This window comes from Cryptotermes secundus, unplaced genomic scaffold (assembly GCF_002891405.2).
Source record: "Cryptotermes secundus unplaced genomic scaffold, Csec_1.0 scaffold614, whole genome shotgun sequence".
NCBI lineage: Eukaryota > Metazoa > Arthropoda > Insecta > Blattodea > Kalotermitidae > Cryptotermes > Cryptotermes secundus.
Window position 1 is genome coordinate 1,877,826 of NW_019728501.1, and position 25,267 is coordinate 1,903,092.

Here is a 25,267-nt window from a genome sequence, read left to right on the forward strand (position 1 = left end):
GTCCATTAAAGAATATTAAAAGGTTTGGACGGTTACAATACATCGCAATGTCGTGCTGTGACGTGCCTCTCCTCACATACTGCTCAGCCGGCTTTTTATACCGTCCCCTGTTGCCTCGCGTTACCAGCGGTGTCCCCTTGTTATATCACAGTGGGAAGTGCTGTTATGTCACCGCGGGGGGGCTGGGCAGAGTGTTGACTGGCCTGTTACCATAGCAGCGGCAGTTGCTCCGATGTTGTTATGTCACCGCTGGAGGGGTGGTGTCCTTCATAGCGCAAATACATCACAATATCATACTTTATGGTAGGGGAGGAACACTATTTGTTAGAAGGTTCTGAGGCTTCACCAAACTTTCCTTCTGATAATTTTAATATGAAAGTGAAGGTGCTAGGATGGTTAGAATTAGTGGATTGAGATGGAGGCCATGGAATTTTTATTTTATGAATTTTTGTAAACATATTTCTTCAAAATAATATTTAAAAATATAGTTCCTACCTCACATAAATCGCACCGCATCCCCACTATAAAGGCCAGTTGGTTAAGGCAGTTTAGGGAAATAATCGTTCTTTGTTTTGAGAACTGTCTGAAACACATCAATACACTCTGTGAACAAAATGCAGAATATTATTGTGTTAAAGCAAATGGTACATGCATACTTCAGATAGTTACAATACAATACAATACAATACAGTTAATATAATTACATTAATATTTTACTTTCTTAATACATGTGGATGAGACAGCCTGTAGGAGGCACATAGGAAAAAGAAGAGTGGAGGTAAAAGCCCACACAATGTGCTATTTGGAGATGATTGGTCAGCTCCAGTCTCATGTAGCTTTGCTCTGATGAAGGAGCCTACAGTGTCTGTTGGACAGGAGACAGGGTCAATACTAGTCATATTTAAGACATGGTGTTGGACAAATAACTTCCATTGTTCTTACTGGTAATCGAATCCCAGCCATCCATAATAAGTAAGTGTACTGATTGAGCTGCTGTAATTCATATCATCTTTATAGATACAAGATTTAACATACCGAGCAGCAGATTAATATTTGAAGCTCCTACAAGTACCAGCTTCCAATCGTGCTAATTGCTATTAGTGAATTAAGAAAAGTAATTTGTTGAAATTAACACAGACTGGTGGTGTCGGAAATGATGTGAGACATGATCAAAATTCCCTCATAATTTGAATCATATTACAGTTTTGAAAAATGAGGAAGTAGAGAGTGAGGGCATGGTCTACATTGGAATATTTGCTGAAGGAGTAGTTTGCAGTGTAATGGATATAATTTCTAAGGTTCAGTATGCTGATGCAAGGACATATGTTAATAATGTACGTCATTAGTATGTCATTTGCAGGATGATCTGGATTAACGCTGCTGGTTGGACTGTGGTAGTGTTTCTCACAGTGTATGCAGGAATGCTGATATTTGCACGCTACTATGACTGTGATCCTCTTTCAGGTGGTGTAAGTAGGAATTATTTTCTTTGAATAATTATGTTACCTCTTAGTTCTGTAACATCTTCCTACTTAGCTAGCATGTCACTTGGTTGGTTTGTGAGTCCGCGGTCAACTCAGCTGCCCTAGTTACACATGAATATCAATACATAAAGCAACAAATTGAATTTAAATCTCAAAACCTGTACTTAATCTATAGTAATATAACTTCTTGGGAGAAGTATTTTTTCTTGCCACATATAATGGTTATGCTCTTAGGACCTCACTGTTAAAGTACAGCATGTGAAAGTTGAAGGTTCAGGTTGATATTAGAGTAGGAGAAGCTTTCTTTTGTGTACCCTCCCCCTATGTAACTGTGAGGCTGCCTGTTCCTCATTGTGCAAATCTGGGCTCACTCCTAGAGTAGTCCATATGGGGTTTCAGTGTGCAAAGTAGCAAATGACAAATTTTTTACGAAGAATTTATTTTTCTGTTGCCAGTCATTGTTCCATAGATGCTTCATGCTGATCTGTCTTTGCTGCAGAATTGCATGACAGGCATGTGTGGACTTCACCTCTGACCCAGCAATCAGGTCAAATTCATGTAACACCAAATGTTGTTCCATGGTGATTAACACTCTTGCTCTACTTGGGAGCCACCTGTCTTTGAATCTGAAATGAAGCATAGGCTATTCTGAGAGGTTGTTTGTGATACTTTTTCTTCCAGCACAGTGTATTATTATTTGGCAATACTTTTTGGTTGATATTGTTGTGTAACACTGAGTGATTGTGTGGCTGATGATTTGGAAAGTATATGGAAGGAAGTAGCTATGACCTATTTAAACTACTATCTGAGAATATGCCTGAGGGACTGGTGAAAACAACAAGAAATCTTAGTCAGGATAACACATCCCTGGACTGAGATATAAGCATAAAAATGAAGCACGTATGCTATTTACTCAAATGGGATATTCATATTTGGAAAATTAAAGGATGGTGACTTGAAATGGACTATTACCACTGCTTTTTAGTTTATGATACACAGCCAACCTCTCAACTTAGTTTAGGTTATCTAACCATGGCAGTCAATCCCATGATGTGACTGTTTCTTATTTAATCTTCTAATTGTATATGTAATGGAATTTTTTATTGGTCGATTGATTGATTGATTCATTCATTCATTCATTTATTATTTCAGCATGACCTATATTTCTAATATACTTGAATGTGAGAGGTGACTGGTCAGATATTTCATTGGGAGACAAATGATGTGTATGAAGAGTTCTGTCTTCTGGTATAACACAGTGTAGTCCACTGAAAATCGACTGACGTTTCAGAGGAACATGTGACCTCCATCTGCAAGATTGAAGAGTAAGCCAAGCAAGAATGCAGCATGAAGCGGGCAGTAAGAACGTCTCTGCTTCATCCTGAAAATGGTGGTGGAAATTTCTACTGAAACCCTGATTGACTTTCAACAGACTACATGGTGTTATGCACCAGAAGATGAAACTCTTCTTGACCATCAGTTTCTTAGAACCTCAAATACTACAAAATAATATATGTATTAATATTTTCATAGGTTCTGAGTAAACCAGACCAACTGTTTCCTCTATATGTCATGGACACACTTGGAGAATATGTTGGCTTTCCGGGTCTTTTCGTTGCAGGAATATTCAGTGCAGGCTTGAGGTTAGTCCAGATCCTTCTGAATCCAAATAGAAATAGAGTAATAATTTGGTATTAAAATGCACTGTTCTCTATTCTGTATTACTAGAACTACTATCATTAATTGCTTTTTAGTTTGTGAATTGCCCCAGTTGGTCAATATGAACATGGGTCTGATGAATTAGTGACACAGAATATTGAAAAATTACAACAGATAATCTATATAACTAATTCCATGGAACAGAGCTAATAATATTTCAGCCAGTTAAGAAATTTTCTTCCTGTCGTAGAACCCAGGGGTTTATTGCCATCATCACAAGAATCTGCAACTGAATTCCTATCCTGATTCATACGAATCAAACCCACATTTTCCTTCTTGGCTTCATTAAGACAGCATCCAGACTGACTCTGGGGTCCATCTCAGCTTCCTATACAATGGGCATTAGCACTATTTATGGAGGTAAAGCTACCAGGGTGCAAAGTAGAACATCAACCACCATATAGTACTGAGGATAAAATTGTGTGGAGCTATACCTCCACTCCCTCATTCATCTTTGTGGAATGATGCTTAATTAAACACTTTACCATTTCAGTACTATTGTCCCATTTATTCCTCGGTCTCCCAGTTGGTTTCTACCTTCAGCTAGGAAACATGCTTAATGTCTGTAAATTTATATAATATTTTAGCTTCAAATACGCTTTCAGAATTAAAAAAAATCATAGCATTACACTTCTTAAAAAATTAATGAATGAGACTGAATACCAGTGAAACTGATGAATGAAACAGGTTAACCAGTTAATTGTGTATTCTTGATTTATCTGCATACACTTTCCTTTTAAATAATGTTACATTTGAATACCTTCTATTTAGCAGGTTGTTTCTTTTGGGCTGAGACAGATTATGACAGTAAATTGTTCACAGTTCTGATCTTTGTGTTTCAGTACTGTGTCTACAGGTCTGAACTCATTAGCTGCTATATGGTGGGCTGAATTAGATGGCACTGCATTCAAAAAATCTCTATCTCAACACAAGTCTGGACTTACTGTCAAATTTCTAGCACTATTGTTTGGATTGCTGTCTTATGCGTTGGTATATCTGGTGCCTTACATGGGTGGACTTGCTCCTGTAAGTCATGTTACAGATAATAAACAAAAGTATAATTTTATATAAGTGGTATGAATATTATGACATGCTGAATTTCTTATTCATGTTTACTATTCCAGGTTGCCATTTCTTTGTCAAGTTTCTTCTCAGGCTCTTTCTTAGGACTATTTATTCTGGGAATGTTTGTTCCATGGGCAAATACTGCTGTAAGTACAAAAATATATTTCCATTAATGCAGTGGAATTTCTGTCATTATTTTTTTATTGTTAATTTAACGTTTTCCTTCCTGCAGTACTTAGTTTCTGCAGTCCGAATTCCATTGATCTCAGTCAAGAGGTTCCTCTGTTTAAGATTTGTTTTTCATATAAAAGTTTAGGAATTCATTTTATTGCCTTGGAAGTTGCCAGTGTGATTTTCTGAGTATTAAAGAATGTACATGCATTCTGTAACAGGGTGCAGCAACTGGCCTGACAGCTGGAATTGGAGTTGTTGGTTGGCTAGCTGTTTTGGGCCAAGTGATGTCAGACAGGGGAGAAGTAGTTTCTGTACCTCTGCCTCTGTCAACTGAGGGATGTGCACTGGTGAATGCAACATTGTTAGCAGATCGCAGCAAGTGAGTCTGTACTGGTTAAAACTTTTCAGAGATGACTTAAGGATGGACTGTTATGCTGCTCACCTACACTTTTACCTTGTTTCTCAAGTGATATTTACACTTATATTAATTCTATGAGGGGATACCTGATGTAGTTATCTGCACTTTTAAAACAGAATTTTTACTTATACTGTAAATTGCTACCAGATTACATTCTTCCATGTCCAACATATTAGTACATAAAAAATTAAATTTGCCTAATATTCGCTTAATATAGCAAATTATAGTACTGAGCATTTGAATTGTAACAAAGACATCCTGGTTGATTGGCCATATCAGTAAGGCCTAAAATGTGAATTTTCAATGCATCACAGAATGTCATCTCCCATCATCACAAACCAAGGTAATGTATGATGCAATATTTATAACACACACTCAAATGCCCTGTCTCACTCACACACACACACACACACACACACACACAGAGGAATATTTCCTTTATCACTCTTCTTGCCCCAGGAGCAGGTAAGCAGGAGAGCAATTGGTGGATAAGACACTCATCATTATATCTAGCCCATAGTCTGTTGCTTAATCTGGAGGAATCTATGGATTTAGCAAATCTGAACTCATCCTTACATGGATTTTTATTGAAGGCTGTCTAAACTAAACTAAAATCCGTGGTTTGTAGTCCGTAAGCATCAGTCAAGGTGTCACATATCTCAGTTGAATTTGTTGAAATGTAGCCAGATCCCTGTGGTCTCTTTCATTAGCCAAGTCATGTATCGAGTCCTGTGGTATCATCATAGTTACTTAACTAGTAGTACGTGGTGTGACAATAAAGTTCGCGAACTCATCGCAGTAAAAGTTCTACAGACCTCATTGCTGAATATCACTGTGTTTGCCTTCAAAGTACTCCCCTTTGGAAGCTATTCATCTATACCAGCGCCTAGTCCACCCTTCAAAACAATTTTGGAATTGGTTTTGTATATTGATCTTCAGACCTGCCATTGTATTACTCCTGATGTCATCAGTGTCATCAAAATATCTTCCTTTCAATATTTCCTTTATCTTTGGGAACAGAAAAAAGTCATTTGGGGCTAGATCCGGTGACTAGGGAGGATTTTTCAATACAGTTATTTGTTTACTAGTTGAAAACTTCCTCACAGGCAGTGCCGTGTGAGCAGGTCCATTGTTGTGATGCAAGATCCATGAGTTGTTGGCAGAATGTTTGGGTCATTTCCGTCCAATTTTTTCATGCAGCCTTCTCAGTACTCCAAGCAGTAAACTTTGTATGCCAACATCATCAAACCGTACTGAGGTTTCTGTTCAATGCTGCCATGGCAAGCACACTGTGGTGAGTTCGCAAACTTTATTGTCAGACCTAATATCAGAATGCAGTGATTTTGAATGGTATGGCAAAGGGTTAATGCATTTTAGGATGGAAATATGGCCTTTAATTCTTCCTATACAGTTTATTCTTATATGTGGAACAAAATTTGTTTATCTGTGAAGGGAGTCATGGCAATAGCATACATGGATATTTTGATTCAACATTCAAGAAAGAGCTTGGATACAGCTTTATGCATGCTTTAGGGAACCATCTGATTGCCTTACATGTCTCTTTTTTTTTTCTATCTTAAACTCCATATTTCAAATGGAATATCTTTAGCTGCATCTCATGTTCTTCATTATATCATTAGGGTTGAGTCAGAGCCCTTTTCATGAGGCAGCAGTTCCTCTGATATGTTCATTGAGAACATCGCTTGTCATATTATACCGTTCCATAATATTATTTAATTTTCTTATAGATCTAGCTATTTCAAGAAGGAAAGGGGAAATGTGCAGTATAAACCACATACTCTGAATTTAAATATATAAACCCAAACCTTCAATATCCTTTCTATAGCATGTCCTATTTTATCTTGAACTTTCACATTCTGAGAAGTTAACAGCTCTGGATATCACTTTTCATAGGGCTGTCAGTTACAGCATCACCACTTTTGTGAGCTATACATATGCCGCTAGCCACAAGGGCAGAAGCGATTTTTATTTTTCCCCCACTCTTCAGACACTTAAGTTCCAATAAATGAAATCACATATTACAGAAATTGTTTAGCATTTTAGTATGTTTTTAAGAGAATAAAGTTTGTCTCAATTCTGGGTAGAACATGATTTCTAGTCATTCAGATATCATTATCATGCAGTTAAAGTTTTAAAATAAAGTAAGACTATTAATTTATTTCCAGTGATACATGGATTTAATTATGGCCCAGATCTTTTGCGCAATACTAAACATAATGGGTAACCTTCATATTTCTAGCTTTAAACCTTTTACAGACATAGCAGAGAAGAATGTACAAATATTTTGACTAGGTAATAATTACAAACTGCAATTATAAGCATCAGTGTAGATTAATTTCTACTGTGTGTGTGTGTTCATGTAATATGTCCCTTCTTATCTCTTTCTAGGTCCACTGAGTTTGCATTTGTCCTGTACAGAGTGTCGTTCTTATGGTATAGTCTATTATCCCTTGTTTTGACTGTGGGAGTGGGCATGCTGGTCAGCCTTCTGTATAGTTGGCTGTTACGCAAAACTGGAAATAAATCAATATCCCAGCCACACAATTCTCCTGTATTCAAGCCAACATCATCCATGCATATCAGCAAGAATCTAGGAGCATGCAAACTGCTGCTGAAGGAGGAAGAAATGAAGGATAAGAATGCAATAAAGGTTAGTTCTCAGGGTAAAGTTCCTGCAGTCCAGTAGTGATGTGTAGTTTGGTGCTGGTTTGCTGTGTCGCATGCATTGCGATTGACTTCACCTACACACCAGGTGTTAAGTTTAAATTATAATAAACCAACTGCAGGCTTCTGTATCAATTTCACATACATAATAAAAGAGGTAAAGTTTTCCCTGTGCCAAGGTACCACACCATGAATCTATATGGGGCAATGTAAATAAAGTTCCCTAATCTGTGCATTGTATGGAGGCAAGGGATTAGCTTTATGCTCTGATTACTTCACCCCCAAGCAAATGACCCATTAAATTGGAAGCTGGGTTGGATTTTGAACTGACCTGGACAGAGTGGGAAAAAAGTTAGGAAATGTATACATGGTTTAACAGTTCTGGTGTGATCACTCCATTTCATTTAATTGCATCCAAGACTGCAAGACTTAGAAAAAGTATATTGCTTATGAGCCAATGTGTTTTATTTTTATCTGTACTTTTTGTTCAAAGCATTTTTCATTCATATAAATTTTGAGTGAGTTATGCTAAGAGACACACAAAAAAGTATGTAGGTTTTCATGGAAAGCTCTGTTATTTTGTCCAATTTAAATCAACGTTATAGAATTTTTAATAATTTTAGTGGAACTTCGTGATATGAAATGATATGAAAATCTGTTAAATGGTTTTTTGAATTAACACTTACCTATAGACAGATAAGACCAAGGAAATAGGCATATTTTTGCAACTTTCTATTGTGAATGCACCAAAGAGTCACCCTGTTGGGAATCAGAACCCAGTAGTCCAAAAATGTTACACATTAAGGGGAGATTACATTTCATAATGTGAGAGCAGATACATTAAAAAGAAACAAAAAGGAATATGTCTCTGAAATTGGTTAATATTTTAATAGAATTAGTATCAGTTGACCACTTAACTGGTAAATTGAACATATTCCAGCATGAACAAAATTATATTCATTGAAATGTGATATATTTTATGCGAGTAATGAACATGTTACCAAAATATGAAGCTGCTAAGTAACTGTAAGTTTTAAAATTCTGACTGATTTTGATTAGTGCGACTTTTCATTTGTATGTAAATTGGTACATTTACTCACAGTCTCTGTGATTTTGTGTCTATGAGTTCTTCTCTATAGTTGTTCATGATAAGTTATGTTTTACTGCAAAAGAAATCCCTTTCATGTTTTTATCTGTCAAAAATTGTTTGCTTTGGTGTATAGCTGTTATGTGAACGGAGAAGTTCATGGAGGTAGGCCTAAGCCCACTGGGGCTGTAGTGCCAAGGAAAAAAAAGCTGTTATAGCAGATCTGTAATACATCTTCATAGGAGGATGTGGTTTTAATTAAGCTCAGAACTGATAGTACTTGGCCTGACTTCAGTATGTTATCAAGCTTAAGGCACACTTCAAATTTCAAATTCTAATTAAAAAAAGAGAAAAAAATTACAACACTCAAAATGGTATACATTTTATTGAATAGTTTCTAAATATGCCAAATATGTATGTATATATTTAATTAATATTGTGGGATGTAGACCCATTGCTACACAACGACTAGGAAATAAGCAGCTATGCAACAGCCATTGCTAGGTAATGGTCATAAGAGATTCGTAACACGCAACAGTGGAGTAACTGTGAAGTGGTGATAGCTACGTGATGCACCAATATAAGAACTGTGGGAGAGCTGTTTTCTGTGCCAGCGATGCTGAGGCTATATAACGAGCAGCTGCAGTTACGTGATTGACTGCCAGCCGCAATGTGACTTTGAATTTGTCTTTGATGAGATAACCTTGAAACGAAAGTTAGAAGAATAGGAGGTTGGTGTGTGATGGCCACCAGCCTGTGAGTCAGTTATTGGAGTGGAGTGAGTTGGTTGGTGAAGTGAGTGAGTTAGTTAGAGGGTTGCTGCAGTTAAGTCCTTGTGATCTGTTGCTGTGAGAAGCTGGTAGCTGAGGCATGGAGACAGTTTGGGGACAGAATAAGGGGAATGTCTGTCGTTGGAAGCTGCTACCAGGCAACTGTCAAGGAAGACTGAGAAGACTTTATGTGTGATGTGGTTACACTGATGGACAGTACTATAATGGATCTTGGAGAGATAGGATGGGATGATATGGATTGGATAGATCTGGCTCAGGATAGGGGCCAGTGGAGGGCTCTTGTGAACACGGTAATAAACATTCTGGTTCCATAAAATGCTGGGAAATTCTTGAGTAGCTGCAGAATTGGCAGCTCCTCCAGAAGGGCTCAGCTCCATGAGTGAGTAAGTAAGTAAGTAAGTAAGTAAGTGGTTACAATGATCTTTGGTGTGTGTAATTCAGTGAGGCTCTTACAGTTGTTTGCTATTTCTGTAAATGTTCAATAAATCCAATTACCAATCCAAATTGCATATGTAGTCCCTCATACAAGTGACAACTGATGTCAGAAGTGGCACTGGATTGAGTTATTAAATTGAAGACTACAGTGGTTAGTTGTATTGTTATATTACAAAAGTGGAACAAATGACGGAGAAAATACTGGAACACCTGTTAGCCAGCGAAGAACAACTGATGGCCAAATTGAAAACTGAGGTGGTAACCAACCAAGAACAAATGATGGCCGAAATGAAAGCTGAAATGAAAACCAACCAAGAAAGGCGGACACCACTCTGAGGGAAGCAAAGGTTGAAAAAGAATCAAATCAAGAACCCAGACTAAGGGAAATGTCCGCCATTGGAAGCTGCTACTGAGCAATGGTTAGGAAAGCCTGAGAAGACTTATGTGCGCTGTTGTTACAGTAATTTTTGGAGTATGTGACTCAGTGAGAATGTTGAGTTACTTGCGGTTACATTCTGTAATTGTTCAGTAAATCAAATTACCAATCCAAACCTCATCTGTAGTCACTCAATCACGTAACAGTATTATTACCAGTGTATCCCATTACCGTTGCTTTAGCAAATGGACACACAATTTCCTTATGCAGACTACTTTTAAAATTATTAAGCTAAAAGATATAATTTCACTTCCCAAATGCTATATTTTTCATTGTCGTCACAACAGAGAACCACCACTTTTAAAGAATAAATTACATTTTCAGTGATAGGTTCTAGTAAAATACCTAAGAGATTGGAATGTATACAAGTGTAATGTGCAGTCAGTTTTAAGTAGATGTGTGGATGAGATATATTTGCGTAAATATTACCATGCCTTCAATAAATAATAGAGGTATGAACTATTTTTTGACTCATTATGAATTATATTTTAGTCAACGAGGTCCTGAAGTTTCTGAAATTCTACTGATATTTGCGAAATGTGAAGTGATTTTCTGTTGAAGGAATTTAAAACTACAGCAGTTTGAAGTTCAAGAAAAAAGTCTCACTGAACCCCCAAGTAAAGGGAAATTATATGTTGACACCCATAAATATATTTATCATCCATGAATGACATTAATGAAAATAATAACAGTATTATAGATTTAACATTGGGATATTTAAAACCCACTTGTGTGAAGACATTCTGTGTGGAATTATACATATTCAAAAAGAGACTTTCATTAATTTATATCTGCTACCTGTATGAAATGTTGCTAGGCAAATATATTAATAATGTTATTAATAATTTGCGCCACACAAAATGACACTGTTGGGGAATAATGTGTCTTGCTGTACCAGAATATTATGTAGGCTCTTATAAAATTTATTTCCAAGCACTGATTATTTATGAGCCAAATAAGTCCTCTTACTTACTCTGATGTCTTTGAGTCCTTTGGAACCTGTTTAACGATCCCATGAGATGAAAACTACGTTTAAATAAAACAATTAGGCTTGTTATAATGATGGCCTCAAAAAGGTAATGATAGTGGTAAGAGTGTAATAGATGATGATGCCAGTATGCCTCACTTTTGGTGGTGTGCATACTGGCTGGAAAAAGTCTTGTTTTGAATAGTGACATAATATGAATTGCTGTATATGTGTATTTAAGAAACCAGTTCAGATTTGTTATATTTAATACTCATCATGTACATCTGTTAAAATAGGGATTGTGAAACTTTAATGGAGCTGCATTTCAACTAAAGAATAACATTTTTATGCAGTTCTGAGAAAACTTCAGAAATTCATTTCTATCAGTGACTCCTTATGGAACTACATCATGCATTATTTCTGCCTAAAGCTTAAAATGGAATGTTTATCTCCTCCTGCTTAATTCCAATTGAATGCAAATATAGGAATATGTGACACCATGGACTTATATTTCACAGATTTTAACAAAGTTTGATATAAAAGATGATGGTAGCTCATGACAAGGGCTACAATTTACCCGGTGTCCCTGGAGAAAAGGTCTGTGTTCTGGGAGGTCATAGTATTGGTCATTCTAAGCAAAAAATTTTATATGTACATGTGCCCTATTCCCGCATAAAGGAATGACAGGATGCACTCAGACGAGTGACACAGCATGTACTCACACAAGTTGCAAGATCTGTGTCCTTGGAGGTCATAATATTGGTCATTCTAAGCAAAAAATTGTACATGTACTTGTGTCCTATTGCGAACTGTTTCCGAGATAGAACTATTGTATTATATTGCCCACATAAAGGAATGACAGGATGCAGTCAGGTGAGCAACACATCATGTCCTTACATGAGTTGCAAAGTGCATTTATGTTGATGGTGAAATTTTTGAAAATGTTTTGAACTAGGTAAACTGTACCAACACGGTAACTTGAACAATAAATACTGGTATTAGGAACAGTACATAATATCTCTTTCTTATCAACAATTTTGGAACTGTACAGTGAAATAACTCTATCTTGGAAACTTCGGAATAGGACACATGTACATACGCACTTTTTGCTTAGAACGAACTTTACTATGATGTCTCAGTATATTGACCTTTCCTCTTGGGACACACTGTATATCATATTTATAAAGTTAAACACTGCTCTCTTAAAATATTGTATTTGTTCTAGTGTTTTTTTAGTTTTTAAGAATACTTCCTGATTTTATAAGTGACTGCAGACCTTATGCTTATTTCATGACTGTTAAAAGGTTATACATTTTACATTTTATACAATAATGTGTGTAGGTGACGTGTAAATGTGTAACATGTTGTCAGTTCCTTCCCTGATGTGCATCAGATAGTTTCTGTTGCACTTCGATGAACAGTATTTTTTACCCATGTGATATTATAAATATTTGTATGATACCCCACAAGTTTTGTGGGGGGATTCCCACACACTCATGAATTTGGCAGTGCTCATACATTCAGACCATAGAGATGGAGCAAAATATGGTCCTGGTTGCAAGAAAGTGAATTATTTACTAATTTGATGTCCTGTGTGCATGGGGCTAATAGAACAAGTGTGAACATTTGAGACTGATGTATATTCCAGAGAGCAAGAAATGTTTAGAAAATAAAATAAAAACTTCTACATGTAAAAATTTGTGAAGACAGCGTAGATGGTACAAAGAGAGGGAGGAAGAGCAAGGAGGCAATTAAAGAAGAATGCAGGCCAGTACAGGCACCAGATGATATAATGAAGATATAAGATTATTATGAGGTTCAAGTACATAAAAGATATCTTCCATAGAGAATATGCGGAAATGCCTCTTTCAAGACATTATGAGTCTTGAAACAGGCGTTTCTGCGTATTCTCTATGGAAGAGATCTTATAGGTACTTGAACCCTTCCTCCTCTTGAAGGAAATCAAACATTTACCAGATGTGTGAGAATCTGTACTAGTTCACTTTTCCTACAGAACATTTTGAATTTCTGCCAGATTTTTATCTTTTTTTCTGAAATGGAGTCAATATGGTTGTGATTCATGGATTTATCTCATTACAAACTTTAATTTTGGAGTATCTGATAGCTCCTTTTAAAGTGAGCACCTATACTTGATTGATACTGAGCAGAATACAATTGAGGCTTTCACTGAACTGGAAATAATAAGGTATAAATTCAGTTGATTTTTTTGTAAATAAGCTCTAAATGTCTGTGATGATGGTATATTAAAGCAACTATTGTATTTCTGGACATTATCCATCTTCCTATTTATATTTAAAACAACATTTCAGAGACTGGCTTCTGTCTTGATAAGAGCCAGTCCTTATCTCTGAACACTTCGCTCTATCACCTGGGCCAGCTGAGTAGGTTCCACCCGAAGATGGAGACAGAATCCAGTCTCTGAAACAATGTGTTTTAAATAAAAACAGGATGATGGATACTGTCCAGAAACACAACAGTTAATTTTTGTGTTGAAAAGATTATATATTGTGCAGGCCTAGTGAGATTTTCAAGGCGGTATTACTTCATGATTTTCCAAAATCAGCAGCATCTTACAGATATTAAGCACAATTTTAAACTAAAATTCCCACCAGTCAGTCATGTTTTACTTAATTTTTGTTTTCAATGTCTGTTGTGCCTTAGCTTCCTTTCTGATTTTTTATTTTATTTTATTTTATTTTTTTGACATGTGTAAAATAGCAGGTTACAATAATTTGTGTTGCTTGGTGTTGCTTGTATGTTTGTATTTTTGTTATACCTGTAATTGTTTTGTCATATTTTATACCTTTTGTTTGTAGATGTTGACATTATTTGAAGTAAAACACTTGTTTCCTATCTTGCATCATATATTTGTGCCAGCTTTTGCTTTCTATCCAGTGCCACAAGTGTTGTTTTATTTCCTGTCAGTAATCAGTGTTGTTTTCAATGTGGGTAAGTACATAACCTCCTCACCTGATCTTGGTTCTTAGCAAGAGCGTTCACTATTCTAATGCAAAGTAATAGGCTATGTTTCTTATTAAATTGGAGGGACAGTCATCCTAAATCATTCTGAATTTTTTGCTCACTCTCAAGATGCAAAACCCCATGTTTAATTTGTTTATTATTAAGTAATTTAAAAACACTGTTTAAACTGCAGGTGTTATTATAGTGTGAATGAGATGGGCAGATATCTTTTAATGATGCCAAGGTAAGAATTTGGAGGAATGCATATATAGCCTACTTTCAGTCACTTCTGGAATTATTCTGGAGGATCTTTGAGGATATCTTTCATTTAACCGTATGATAATTAGTAATCCAGCTGAGTTTTAATCATTTACATGTTATGTAGACTAACGAATTTATTTTATTTGTGTCATGGTCATTGCACTTCATGGCATATTGGCTTTTCATTTTTCACAAGAATAAAAATTATCTCATTCTGTATACCTGTAAATGAACTTCAGGCTGAAATTTATTAAAAATTAAGAAGCAATGCTGGTTTAAGTATTGACTTATTCATGACTATAATTATGTAAATGTCAATTGGATATTTAGGGAAATAAATAGGCCTAATACCAGAACACCAGAATGTTGAAAGAAGAGAATATAATTAGTTCATATTAAATATTTTAGAAGTGGGTTAGTGTTTACTGAGGAAGGAATTGAGAATCATTTGCTGTAAACTGGCTGTTAGAAATAGTTGATTGTCTGGTTTCAGAAACTGAATTCTAAACAAAATATGGCAGTTGATGTCTGCTATTAATTTAACAGAGATGGAGATAATGAACACCAGATTTCAGCACAGGCGTTCTTTACTCTAGCTTACATTTTTTTCCGTTTTCTTTAAAGATTCAACATATTTAAAAATATACGCATTTCTTCATATTTATGTATTATGGCTGGAGCATTTTTTAGCCATTTCAAGAACACCAGTAAGTTGAAAATCATGTTGAAACAAATCCTTACTGTCAAATTTACAAATAAGTAAACATTTCTTTCCGGCAGTATGCATTGATATGCCACATCAGAATGTTTTCTCTGAAACAAAAAAACTTTTTTAATATAAATTTTCTAAAGTAGCAGAGGTTAAAATATTTATACATTTTTTATTTTAGTTAAAATTTCTAATTTTTGTTAGTTCCATGATAATCGAAATAAATATTGCAACACCCGTTTATTAGTCAGTTGAGTAATGTGCCTCATATGTTTTAGGTAATTTTAATTAATCATAATGCTCATATCACACATTACAACACTGAAAATGAGAAACAACCTTTATTTCACTACAAAGAGGTAATTATAGATAGATATAAATATTCATCAGTAATTATTTTTCAGTTGAAAAACTCAATAATCACTGAGTGAATTTTTGAATTAGCATTTTGTCAACTTGATTTGTTTGTGCATTCCATACTTCCTCTTTAGCTCTAATAGTTCAGTAATTCCTACACGTTCCCATTGTTGTTATGCAGAATATTACATTAGATAAATGACAGGACGAAATTTATTTTAACTGTTATTTGTTGTAAATATATTTTAAAATTTATAATTCTCTTTGAAATATTCTTTACAGACTACAACGCATGACACGAGTGGAGCTGACAACTTTGGATTTGTATTAGACCTTAAACATGACAGTATTTCTGGCAAACTTCAAAATATTCAGCACTGACCTAATATGTACTTGTAGCTTCTGTGTTAAATAGGCATTGAGCTCGATACAAGGTATGTGGCTTTCATTAGGAGTAGAGTTGTGTGAGAGACTATGGCATGTGATCAGAGAGATTTATTGTTGCAGTGATAATCTTAGAGAAAACGAGTACCTATTAATTATTAATCATATATTAACCATGATTAATAAGTTACTAGCTATAACTTCCCATTAGGATTTACACATAGATACTACTTTTTGAAAACTGAACTTTTAGATGTTTCCTGTAGTATTGTATGTATATGCAAGGGTAAGATTTTATTATTAATCTTTCCATGTTTTTTATTACAGAAATTGTCTTTTATTAGTGTATTTGCATGTTAGCTATTGAGAGCTGGAAGAACACATTTTCTTTTTCTGATCTTTTCCCAAATAACCAAATAGATTGGACAAAGTGGACCAGAATTTCTATACAAGATATTTTGATCATATCATGCAAATGATTAACATTATGTTTCTTTGATATGATGCATGAATTTCATAATTTAGAGAAACAAAAATTAGCATATTTCAACTTAGCAATAATAGAATTTGACATAAAAATTCATGTTCTGCATTATATTTTCAGATCACGAAAGTCAAATGTATGTTGTGGGATTTATGTTGGGCATTGATTACAAATGCAAATATAGGCTTCAGTTTTTTCCTTTGGGGGGGGGGCGGTCAAAGCTTTCAGTGTCCTATGCAATGGCATAAATTTCATTCTATAAGTTCCAAATTAATGCAGTATTAATGTGAGTTAAACGAATTTTCTGAAATTGTCTACAGAAAGGACCCACATCTAACTGAGTATGCTATCTGTATGAATTTAACAGAATTGTCCCCCGGCTGATATTTGTATAAGAGATGAAACAGTTCTTTATATTATAAATTTATATCCTGTCATGTTCACATATATTTAGAGAAAAGTTCAAATTCATCGTCTTTAAAATATTTTGTACCATTCTAAAATTTGATTTTAATGCTGTGCTTAAACTCAGTGGATATATATATATATATATATATATACACACACACACACACACACACACACCTCATTATATCCTTCTACATTAAAAAAAGAAAGTTGTCCCATCTATATGTCAAGAATGAAATACATATATTTTCCTCATCTTTGAAATGAAACTAGCATGAAATAAGTGCGTGTACATTTTTAATCTAATCACAGAAATTAGCTAGCAATATATATGATAGAGACAAGTCACACAATCAGTAATTTGTAGTATACAAGTATACTTACAAGAATATGATTGAAACCATATCAACTGAGCACTAAATTTTTGTGAATGTTATAGCACATTGGACTAAGTAAGAAATCATGATCAGCTTCCAAGGGACAGAGTCTTTTACCATTCCCCCTCGCAGGGTGTTGAGTGCTAACTCAGATTTCAAGAGACTCGAAGATATTTGTCTGAAGGTCTTTTATTACACTAGAGAAAAGTATGCATAAACATTTTGAAACTTTTAAGATCAGAGAGACTGTGGCTGTATGACTGGAACAGACTGTAAAATTGTACTTCATAATGTAAATTCCATATGTTTTATGTTGGTAAGTGTGTAATCTCATGACTACATGCTGTTTGTTGGTATCACTTGGAAGCCTGATTCTTTCCTTCAACCCAGTTATATTCAGAATTTTTCTTTCTTTCTTTCTTTCTTTCTTTCTTTCTTTCTTTCTTTCTTTGTTTTTTTTTGGGGGGGGGATATTACAGTCAGTGCAATAATTTATCAAATGATCATTTCTGATAACACTGTATAACATGTTATCTAATCAGAGGGAGCCTATTTTTAAGGGCTGGAGGCACCAGGCTTGGCCTCAATAATATACGATGCCTCAGTGTATAAATGGTAATTAGATGAATTTCTAATATGTTTGTATTTAGTATGGCATAAACAATACTTTCATAGATTTCCAATTTTTTACATTTTGTTTGGCATAAAAAGTTTTTTTTTTCATTTGCAAAGAAGTTTCTTCAGTTGCAAGAAACTCATGAAGGGCTTTGCTCATAGGCCCAATCTTTATCCCATTATTTCATGGAAATTTGGCTTGCTTATGGCACTCAATAATTGTCAGGCTGTCCCCTCATAAGTATGTTCCATTATGGCAGAGGCCATCAAGCCATAGCCCCACATTAGGTCTTATTAGAATTTTGTGTGTACTCATTTATCCCCCACTTGTCTGATCATCCATGGTTCTTTGTCTGAGATTAACTCTGTGACTATTTTGTATTAGTCCATCTGATGAGCCTGTAATATTAATATGACTGGAAATTCATTGGAAGCCCCGTGTAGATGCTGAACATATAGAGTTTAGTGAAAATTTAAAAGTCAATATTGCAGCAGAATAATAATATAAAAGTTTATTACTTTTACTAAATAGCTACCATACCTGAAAAGAATTCAATGAGGAAGCACTGAATTGAATTTAAAGACCATTTCGAAGTTATTCATTGTCACAATTATCAGATTGTTAGAAAGCCTGAAAGAAAGGTATGAGGAATGTAAACAATTCAGTCTGGTAAGTGATTGAAAGAGTGCATTTTTAGGTTCATTCAAATCTGCTGATGATCGATGTGTGGGCATTAGAAGGCACAGATAGCCCTAGCAGGGTTTGAATCCCTCCCTGACACAAAAGGGTATTATAATTTTATCAAGAGGAGTAAGGTATTCAGCCACAAAAAAAAAAAAAAACACAGAAAAGGGAAGTTATCCTTGTAACAGGCTGTAAAGGCCCATAAGGTTGTGAGATGTTGAGGCTCTCACATTTTCTAGACAGTTGTCTCACAGATGGCGGTAAGGTTGTCAGCCTTACACTCCAGTTGCCCTCTAACCCCAAGGAAAATTCCTGGTACTCATTTTGTTTTAGAGGCTGAGTCAACCCCAGGGCCATAGTGTGTCTGGACGGATTAGGTAAATTGAAAATAATCCAATTACCTCACTGGAAATCGAACACATGACCTTCCACCTTGTAGCATAGTGCCTCAACCAACTACAGTACCACGTGCCTCCACAAGAGGGCAGAGCCCCTTTACTTATACTTGTCAGTGTCTTGTGAATGCATAATAAGCCTGCAGTTGCTATAAACAAGACATACTCAGCAACATACGAGTAAAAACCAAACTTTTAAATTTGAACATTTAAATAAAAACAAAATTTTTCCTCCCTTTCTTCATTATAGGCATTTTGAATGGGAGTAAATTTTATTCAGCCCTGGTTTCACCTGTTCAGATGATCAGAAGCCACCACTCTTATTAATATAGTTCCTTAAAATATAGATGCAAGATATTCTCAACATACTAATATATTACCTACATTCATGTTTAAATAATTTGTTAATTACTGCTTGAGTAATAATTGACTTTGGTAAAAATACGTTACAATTATTAACAGTTACATTTATTATTGTCATCATCATCATCAGCAGCAGCAGCAATTAGCTCTTGTTAACACATGAATACATTTCTATTGTGCTATCATTTTGCTGTGTCAGCAGTGTGATGTGTTTTGGCATATGTTCTCTGGTTTTGATTTATGTTCACTAATTCCTGCAGCCACTGTGGCCACTAAGAAATATTTTTGTTTTGTGTCATATAAATATTTTTATGCAAAATAAAAATTCATACATATTGTGGGTCTTGTGCACCTCAATATCATCTGAGTTATCTACAGATTGCAGCAGAGAATGCTAATTATACTGATCCAGTGGTCAGTAATTTTAGTGCACTGCTTGCGTTAAAATCGATAATTGTACCTCAGTTAAGACCTGTTCATCTTCTAGTTCATCCCCAGGAAGACTGGAGATGCTGCTTATTCTCCCTCCTCTCCTTAATTCTGACAAGTATGAGGTATTGTGTGAGCAGCTCAAGATGATTTGTCTCATTAGGTCTGTGCTCTTGCTTTTGTTAAGTCTCTGATTGATACAGTAAAAAAATAGTGAGGATGTGTCCCTAACATCTCAAACAGTAGTGTCAAAGTTCATTATCCCTCTGACCTGGGCTCAAGTCCTACAAAGAAGTTGTAGAAGCATCACAGCAGAAATCCTCTAGAAGCTATGACTGTTTTGTTAATTCAGCAAAATAGCTGTACATTAACACCAACATTGTTGAAAGTTCATGGTTACTACTGAAGATAGATTATTGATTTTTGTGACAATCATACCTAAAAATGATTATGCCATGAATTAGGTTATTAGTTTACTTTCCATGCTCTTTAAGAAATCTGGACACTTATCAGAATGTTGGAATTTGGAACCAGATGCAGTGGTTACATCTACCAGATTATATGACCTTACATCCCAGGAGACAATAATGTGTTACATGATGGTACTTCCTGTTGAACAATTTTTTATAGTATTAATTTCTTTATTTTTTCTCTGAGTTTTACCTTAAATTTTCCTGCCTGATTTGTTAAGTGATATAGTTGACTGGTACTTGATGTCACTAGTTTTACTCTCATTATATAATTTTTGAGTACCAATTTTTTTTATTCATTTCTTTAAAAGTCATGTATATTTTGGTATGGGGAGATTATTTGACAGCTGTGTTGAAGCATGAAATTCTGTTCTGCATGAACACTGTATTAATTAACACATTTCATGCTTGGTCAGCTGCATTAATTTTGAAAGTGTAGCAGATCTGTGCAGTGAAATTTACATGCCTATATTACAGGAGATGCTGAAATTTCCCCATTATCTCAGATACATTGTGCACTCCTAAGCAGTTTCTAGCTAACATGCTATAGTTAGAATTATCACATCATAGCAACATGATTTGTTATATGATGATGATGATGATGATGATGATTGATGATGATGATGATGATGAGAACAACGACGATGATGATGATGACGATGACAATAAACTTTTAACATATTATACATCTGTGCATAGATTGTGTTAACGGAAACTGAAACATTAAATGCTGCACATGTTTTCTGGATATACTGGTCACATCCAGTTGTATATTCTCTCAGATTCTTCTTTCATATGTGGATTGATTCAGTAGATTTATTTTCTAATATGCTCCACAAAAAAATCATACCAAGTAATTTCATGAAAAAGAGGTGGTCATAAATTGTTCATTTTCACCAAACATTCTCTTCCAGATTTGAATGGAATGCTTGATTGTAAGAACACTTTCAGAATCTTGTTTTAAATGTCCGCAGCATTTTTCTTCTTCTGCCAGTTGTGTGGAAACTTGCTGTAGTATCTATTTAACATATAGATAAAATTACTTGTTTCCACGCAAAACATAAGCAAATTACCTTGCTCAATTATCTTGCCCCAAGGAAGATTCCTGGTGCTCATTTCTGTTAGAGGCTGAGTCGATCCCAGGACCATAGTGCAGCTGGAAGGATTAGGTCAATTGAGAAAAGAAATGCAATGACCTTATTAGGATTTGAACCCACAACCTTCCAGCATGTAGCATGATGACAAATAAAAATAAATATGTTAATAATTTTAGAGGCATTATTTTCAGATTTGTGTTATATTTTTCAGTTTCTCCTTTATAATACTTGTAAAATATAATACTTGATGTTTACACATCCTCTGATTTTTAGATCTCTCTTATGTTGTCCATATGTAGGTTTATCGAGTGATTTCTTCCTTTTACTTGAATTTTAATGCATGTTTTATATGACTTAAAATAATTTTAGACATATGATTGAATGTATTAACTAAATAGGAAACTAAATGCATATAGTATTAAGTATTTATCTTATATGGGACCATATACAGAGCGCAGTTCAGTAGTTTAAAAATGTTCGATAAAGTGTACCGCCTGATGACAAATTTAATAGCCAAAACATAGTGCAATGTAATACTGTAAAACCAATAAACTCATTTGTTGCATGGTGAAGTGCGAGTGAGTTCTGATAATTGTTATATTGAGACAGGAATAATTCAAAAGTGATTCATAGAATAATGCAACATGATGCAGTCCTTAAAGAAAATAAATATTGAATTCAAGAGGAAATTAAGAGGAGATTGAATTCCGTTAATGCTTGCTACCATTCAGTCAAGAACATTCTGTCATCTCGTCTGCTGTCTAAAGATGTAAAAAATTAGAATATACAGAATATAATTTTGCCCGTGATTCTGTATGGGTGTGAAACTTTTTCTTTGACATTAAAGGTGGAACACAGACTGAGAGCGTTTGAGAACAGGGTGCTGAGAAGAATATTTGAACAGAAGAGAGATGAAGTGACAGGAGGTTGGAGGCAACTACATAATGAGGAGCTTCATAACTTGTACTCTTTGATGACTATAATTAGGATGATCAAATCAAAGAGAATAAGATGGGAGGGGCGTGTAGCACGAATGGGGGAAAAGAGGGATGCATATAAGATATTGGTGGGAATGACAGAAGGAATGAGACCACTAGGAAAATCAAGATGTAGGTTTTTGGGTAATATTAAAGTGAATTTTAGAGAGATAGGATGGAGTGGTTTGGACTGGATTGATCTGGCTCAGGATAAGGACCAATGGAGGGCTCTTTTGAACATGGTAATGAACTCCCAGGTTCCATAAAATATTGGGAAGTTCTTGAGTAGCTGCACAGCTGGCATCTGCTCGATAAGGGCTCAGCTCCAAGAAGTTATAGGACCTTATCAAGTTATGATAAGATGATAAGGTAATCTAGTAGCCTTTTCCTGGTGGTCTTGTGATGCTTCAAGAAATTAGTACAACTGACCCCAGGACAATTATCACTAAGCTGACCAGTTCAGACCCAATCCAAAAATCTCTTGCTGAAAGAAAACTAATATACACAAATATAGCACTCTACTGAGCAAATTTAATGTAGTTCCACAGTGAAATGTTTTCCTGATATGTTACTGCCCTTTAACTTGACTTATTTCTGTAAAAATATATTCATCTCCTTTAGGACTGCTTTAATGCTTTTGAAATTAATGATGAGGGTCATTTTAATGTAGTAACCAAACACTGATAAAACATTACACAATCCTGAACACTTGATTTCTGCCTTTCTCATTTCTACAATGCAATTTACACAAATAAGATAAGACTGGAATAAATGAAAAGTGATTGCAAGAAAACCTTTGGTTTAGGTGATTGTTAGAGTTTGATCTGACAGATTTTTTATTGAAAATAATCTTTCAGTGAAAAAAAAGGATATTACGAGTATATGGAGAATGAAACACTACAGGACAGTGTTATATTGCTTTATCAGTGAGGTGGTTATGAAAGCAAAGTTTATATCTGTTTCTTTTCTTCCAGCATCAGCCTGTTCCAAACAATAATAGACCTAGTTTGGTCCAACTGTGGAACATTTCTGATTGTTTCAGACAAATATTGTCATTCAAATCATTGGACAGCTCTTATGCCTTCAGGTGCTGACATACTGTAATATACTTTCCTTAGAAATTATTTTTTTTTTTTAAGTTGAACAGCTGTTTTCCTGCGAAAACCTGTTGACTACCATTATCTGAGCCAAGCCCAGGATCAAATATTATGCGTGCTTGTTGGTCTATGCCCATTCAGATATCTAAGAGAAAGTAAGTACAGGGAAGTCCCCATAGTACAGGATTGCTCACTTTCCTTATAACAGTGGCACAAAAATATTTGCTCATTTGAACATCAGTGAAAATATATTCTCAGAATAAATGTTGGTCTATTGTAGTTACATTTTAAGTTTAAGGTAAGAATCTAATTTTTTAAGGTAATAGGGAATACATTTTATGCAGCAACATCTGTATTTGGTTGATCAGATTTTAAGTTATTTTATGCTGCATTTTCAATTGCAAAAGGTGTGTAACATTAAATAAGATTGGAGAATGAGAGTGCTTGCTCAGTAGAAAGCATTCAGAAGAAGATAGTTTTGGCTGTTTGAAGGTACTGTCACAGCATTTGCCTAAAGGGACTGAGAAAGTCGTAAAAGACCTCAATCAGGATAGCCAGTATCCCAGATGGATTCAAACTGGGTACTTCCTGATTATAAATCGAAAATGTTACTATTGTATCACCCTGCCATATATTTGAATTTCATACCCTTTCATTTTTCTACAACCTGATCCTTCAAGGAGTCTGAAACTGGTAAACATCTTCACAGTGCAGAGTCATAGTAAGCATGTTGCTCTTTGTTCACATTTGGTACAAAATATTTTATAATCATGTTGTCACAGACACAAGCATTTCTTTGACACACTTGACTTCTAAATCCCATTCCTAGCTGCTTAGCTTGCAAACCTTATCAACAATAATCTTTTCTGAGTTAGTACAAATTAATTCTATTAGAATAGCCGAAAATACAACACACAGAATGGTGATTTGATTTCGGAGTTCTCACAATTCAGAAACTACCTAGCATTCATAGCATTCCAAAAAGAAATCTACTTTTTTGAACAATGCCAAGGCCCATTATCATGCACAATCTTCAGCCAGTTTTATTTATTGTTAATCGTGATAACTTGTCCTACTAAGATCATCTTAATGTTATTCTCCCATCTCCTTTTTAGCCTAAGAGACATTTTGAAAGAGATTATTCACACTAGAATTTTATATCCATCACTTGACTGCACCACGTTCACCACATTCCTAGTTCATCATGACCTATCACTGTCTTAAGAGTAACCAGTTTACCCGTGTAGGTCATGGAGTTCTTTATGTATTATCCTAATTTGTCACTTGCTTCATTTGAGGTTTGACAATAAAGTTTGCGACCTCTCCACCGTGTTCTTGCCGTGGCAGAAGTGGACAGAAACTTCAGTATGGTTTGATGATTTGGCATGTCGATGTTTCACAGCGGTGTTGTTATTCATCTATGGCAGTCTCTTTCTGAGTGACATATATTATTGTCTGAGTGTGTTTTGGTGTGCCACCACGAGAATGTCAGAGCTTGAATTAGAACAATGAATGAACATTAAATTTCTTGTTAAACTTGGCCAGAGTGGAAGTGAAATCAAGGAGATGTTAGTGCAAGTTTACGGGGACTTTTTTCTGCTCTGAAATGAAGGAAATATTGAAAGGAAGGCATTTTGATGACATTGATGACTTCAGGAGTAATACAACGGCAGCTATGAAGACCATTCCGCAAACCCAGTTCCAAAATTGTTTTAAAGGATGGACTAGGCGCCAACATTGGCGCATATCTTCCCAAGAGAAGTACTTTGAAGGTTACCACGGTAATATTCAACAATGAGGTAATTAGTACTTTTATGGCGATGAGTTCGCGAACTTTACTGTCAGACCACGTTTTCATATGTTCAGTCATCATCATGTAGTCTGTGTTCCTCTCTCAAAGTAAGGGTCCAAATTTT

General features: G+C 35.2%; 1 protein-coding gene across 8 annotated transcripts in view; it reads left to right on the forward strand.

Moving 5' to 3' along the window:
• LOC111865235 (sodium-coupled monocarboxylate transporter 1) overlaps positions 1 to 23,319 on the forward strand; it is a 380,779-nt gene extending 357,460 nt beyond the window's left edge. For 7 of the 8 annotated variants that reach the window (XM_023853126.2, XM_033751735.1, XM_033751736.1 and 4 more), the window contains 7 exons: positions 1,361 to 1,469; positions 3,018 to 3,127; positions 4,046 to 4,229; positions 4,328 to 4,414; positions 4,661 to 4,821; positions 7,270 to 7,531; positions 15,853 to 16,800. In XM_023853126.2, coding sequence (XP_023708894.1) covers positions 1,361 to 1,469; positions 3,018 to 3,127; positions 4,046 to 4,229; positions 4,328 to 4,414; positions 4,661 to 4,821; positions 7,270 to 7,531; positions 15,853 to 15,951 — 1,012 coding nt within the window. In that variant the 3' untranslated portion in view covers positions 15,952 to 16,800. Of the gene's footprint in view, positions 1 to 1,360; positions 1,470 to 3,017; positions 3,128 to 4,045; positions 4,230 to 4,327; positions 4,415 to 4,660; positions 4,822 to 7,269; positions 7,532 to 15,852; positions 16,801 to 23,228 lie in introns of those variants that run through there. The other variant, XR_004513107.1, reaches the window with a different exon arrangement.
• Positions 23,320 to 25,267: the final 1,948 nt, after the last annotated feature.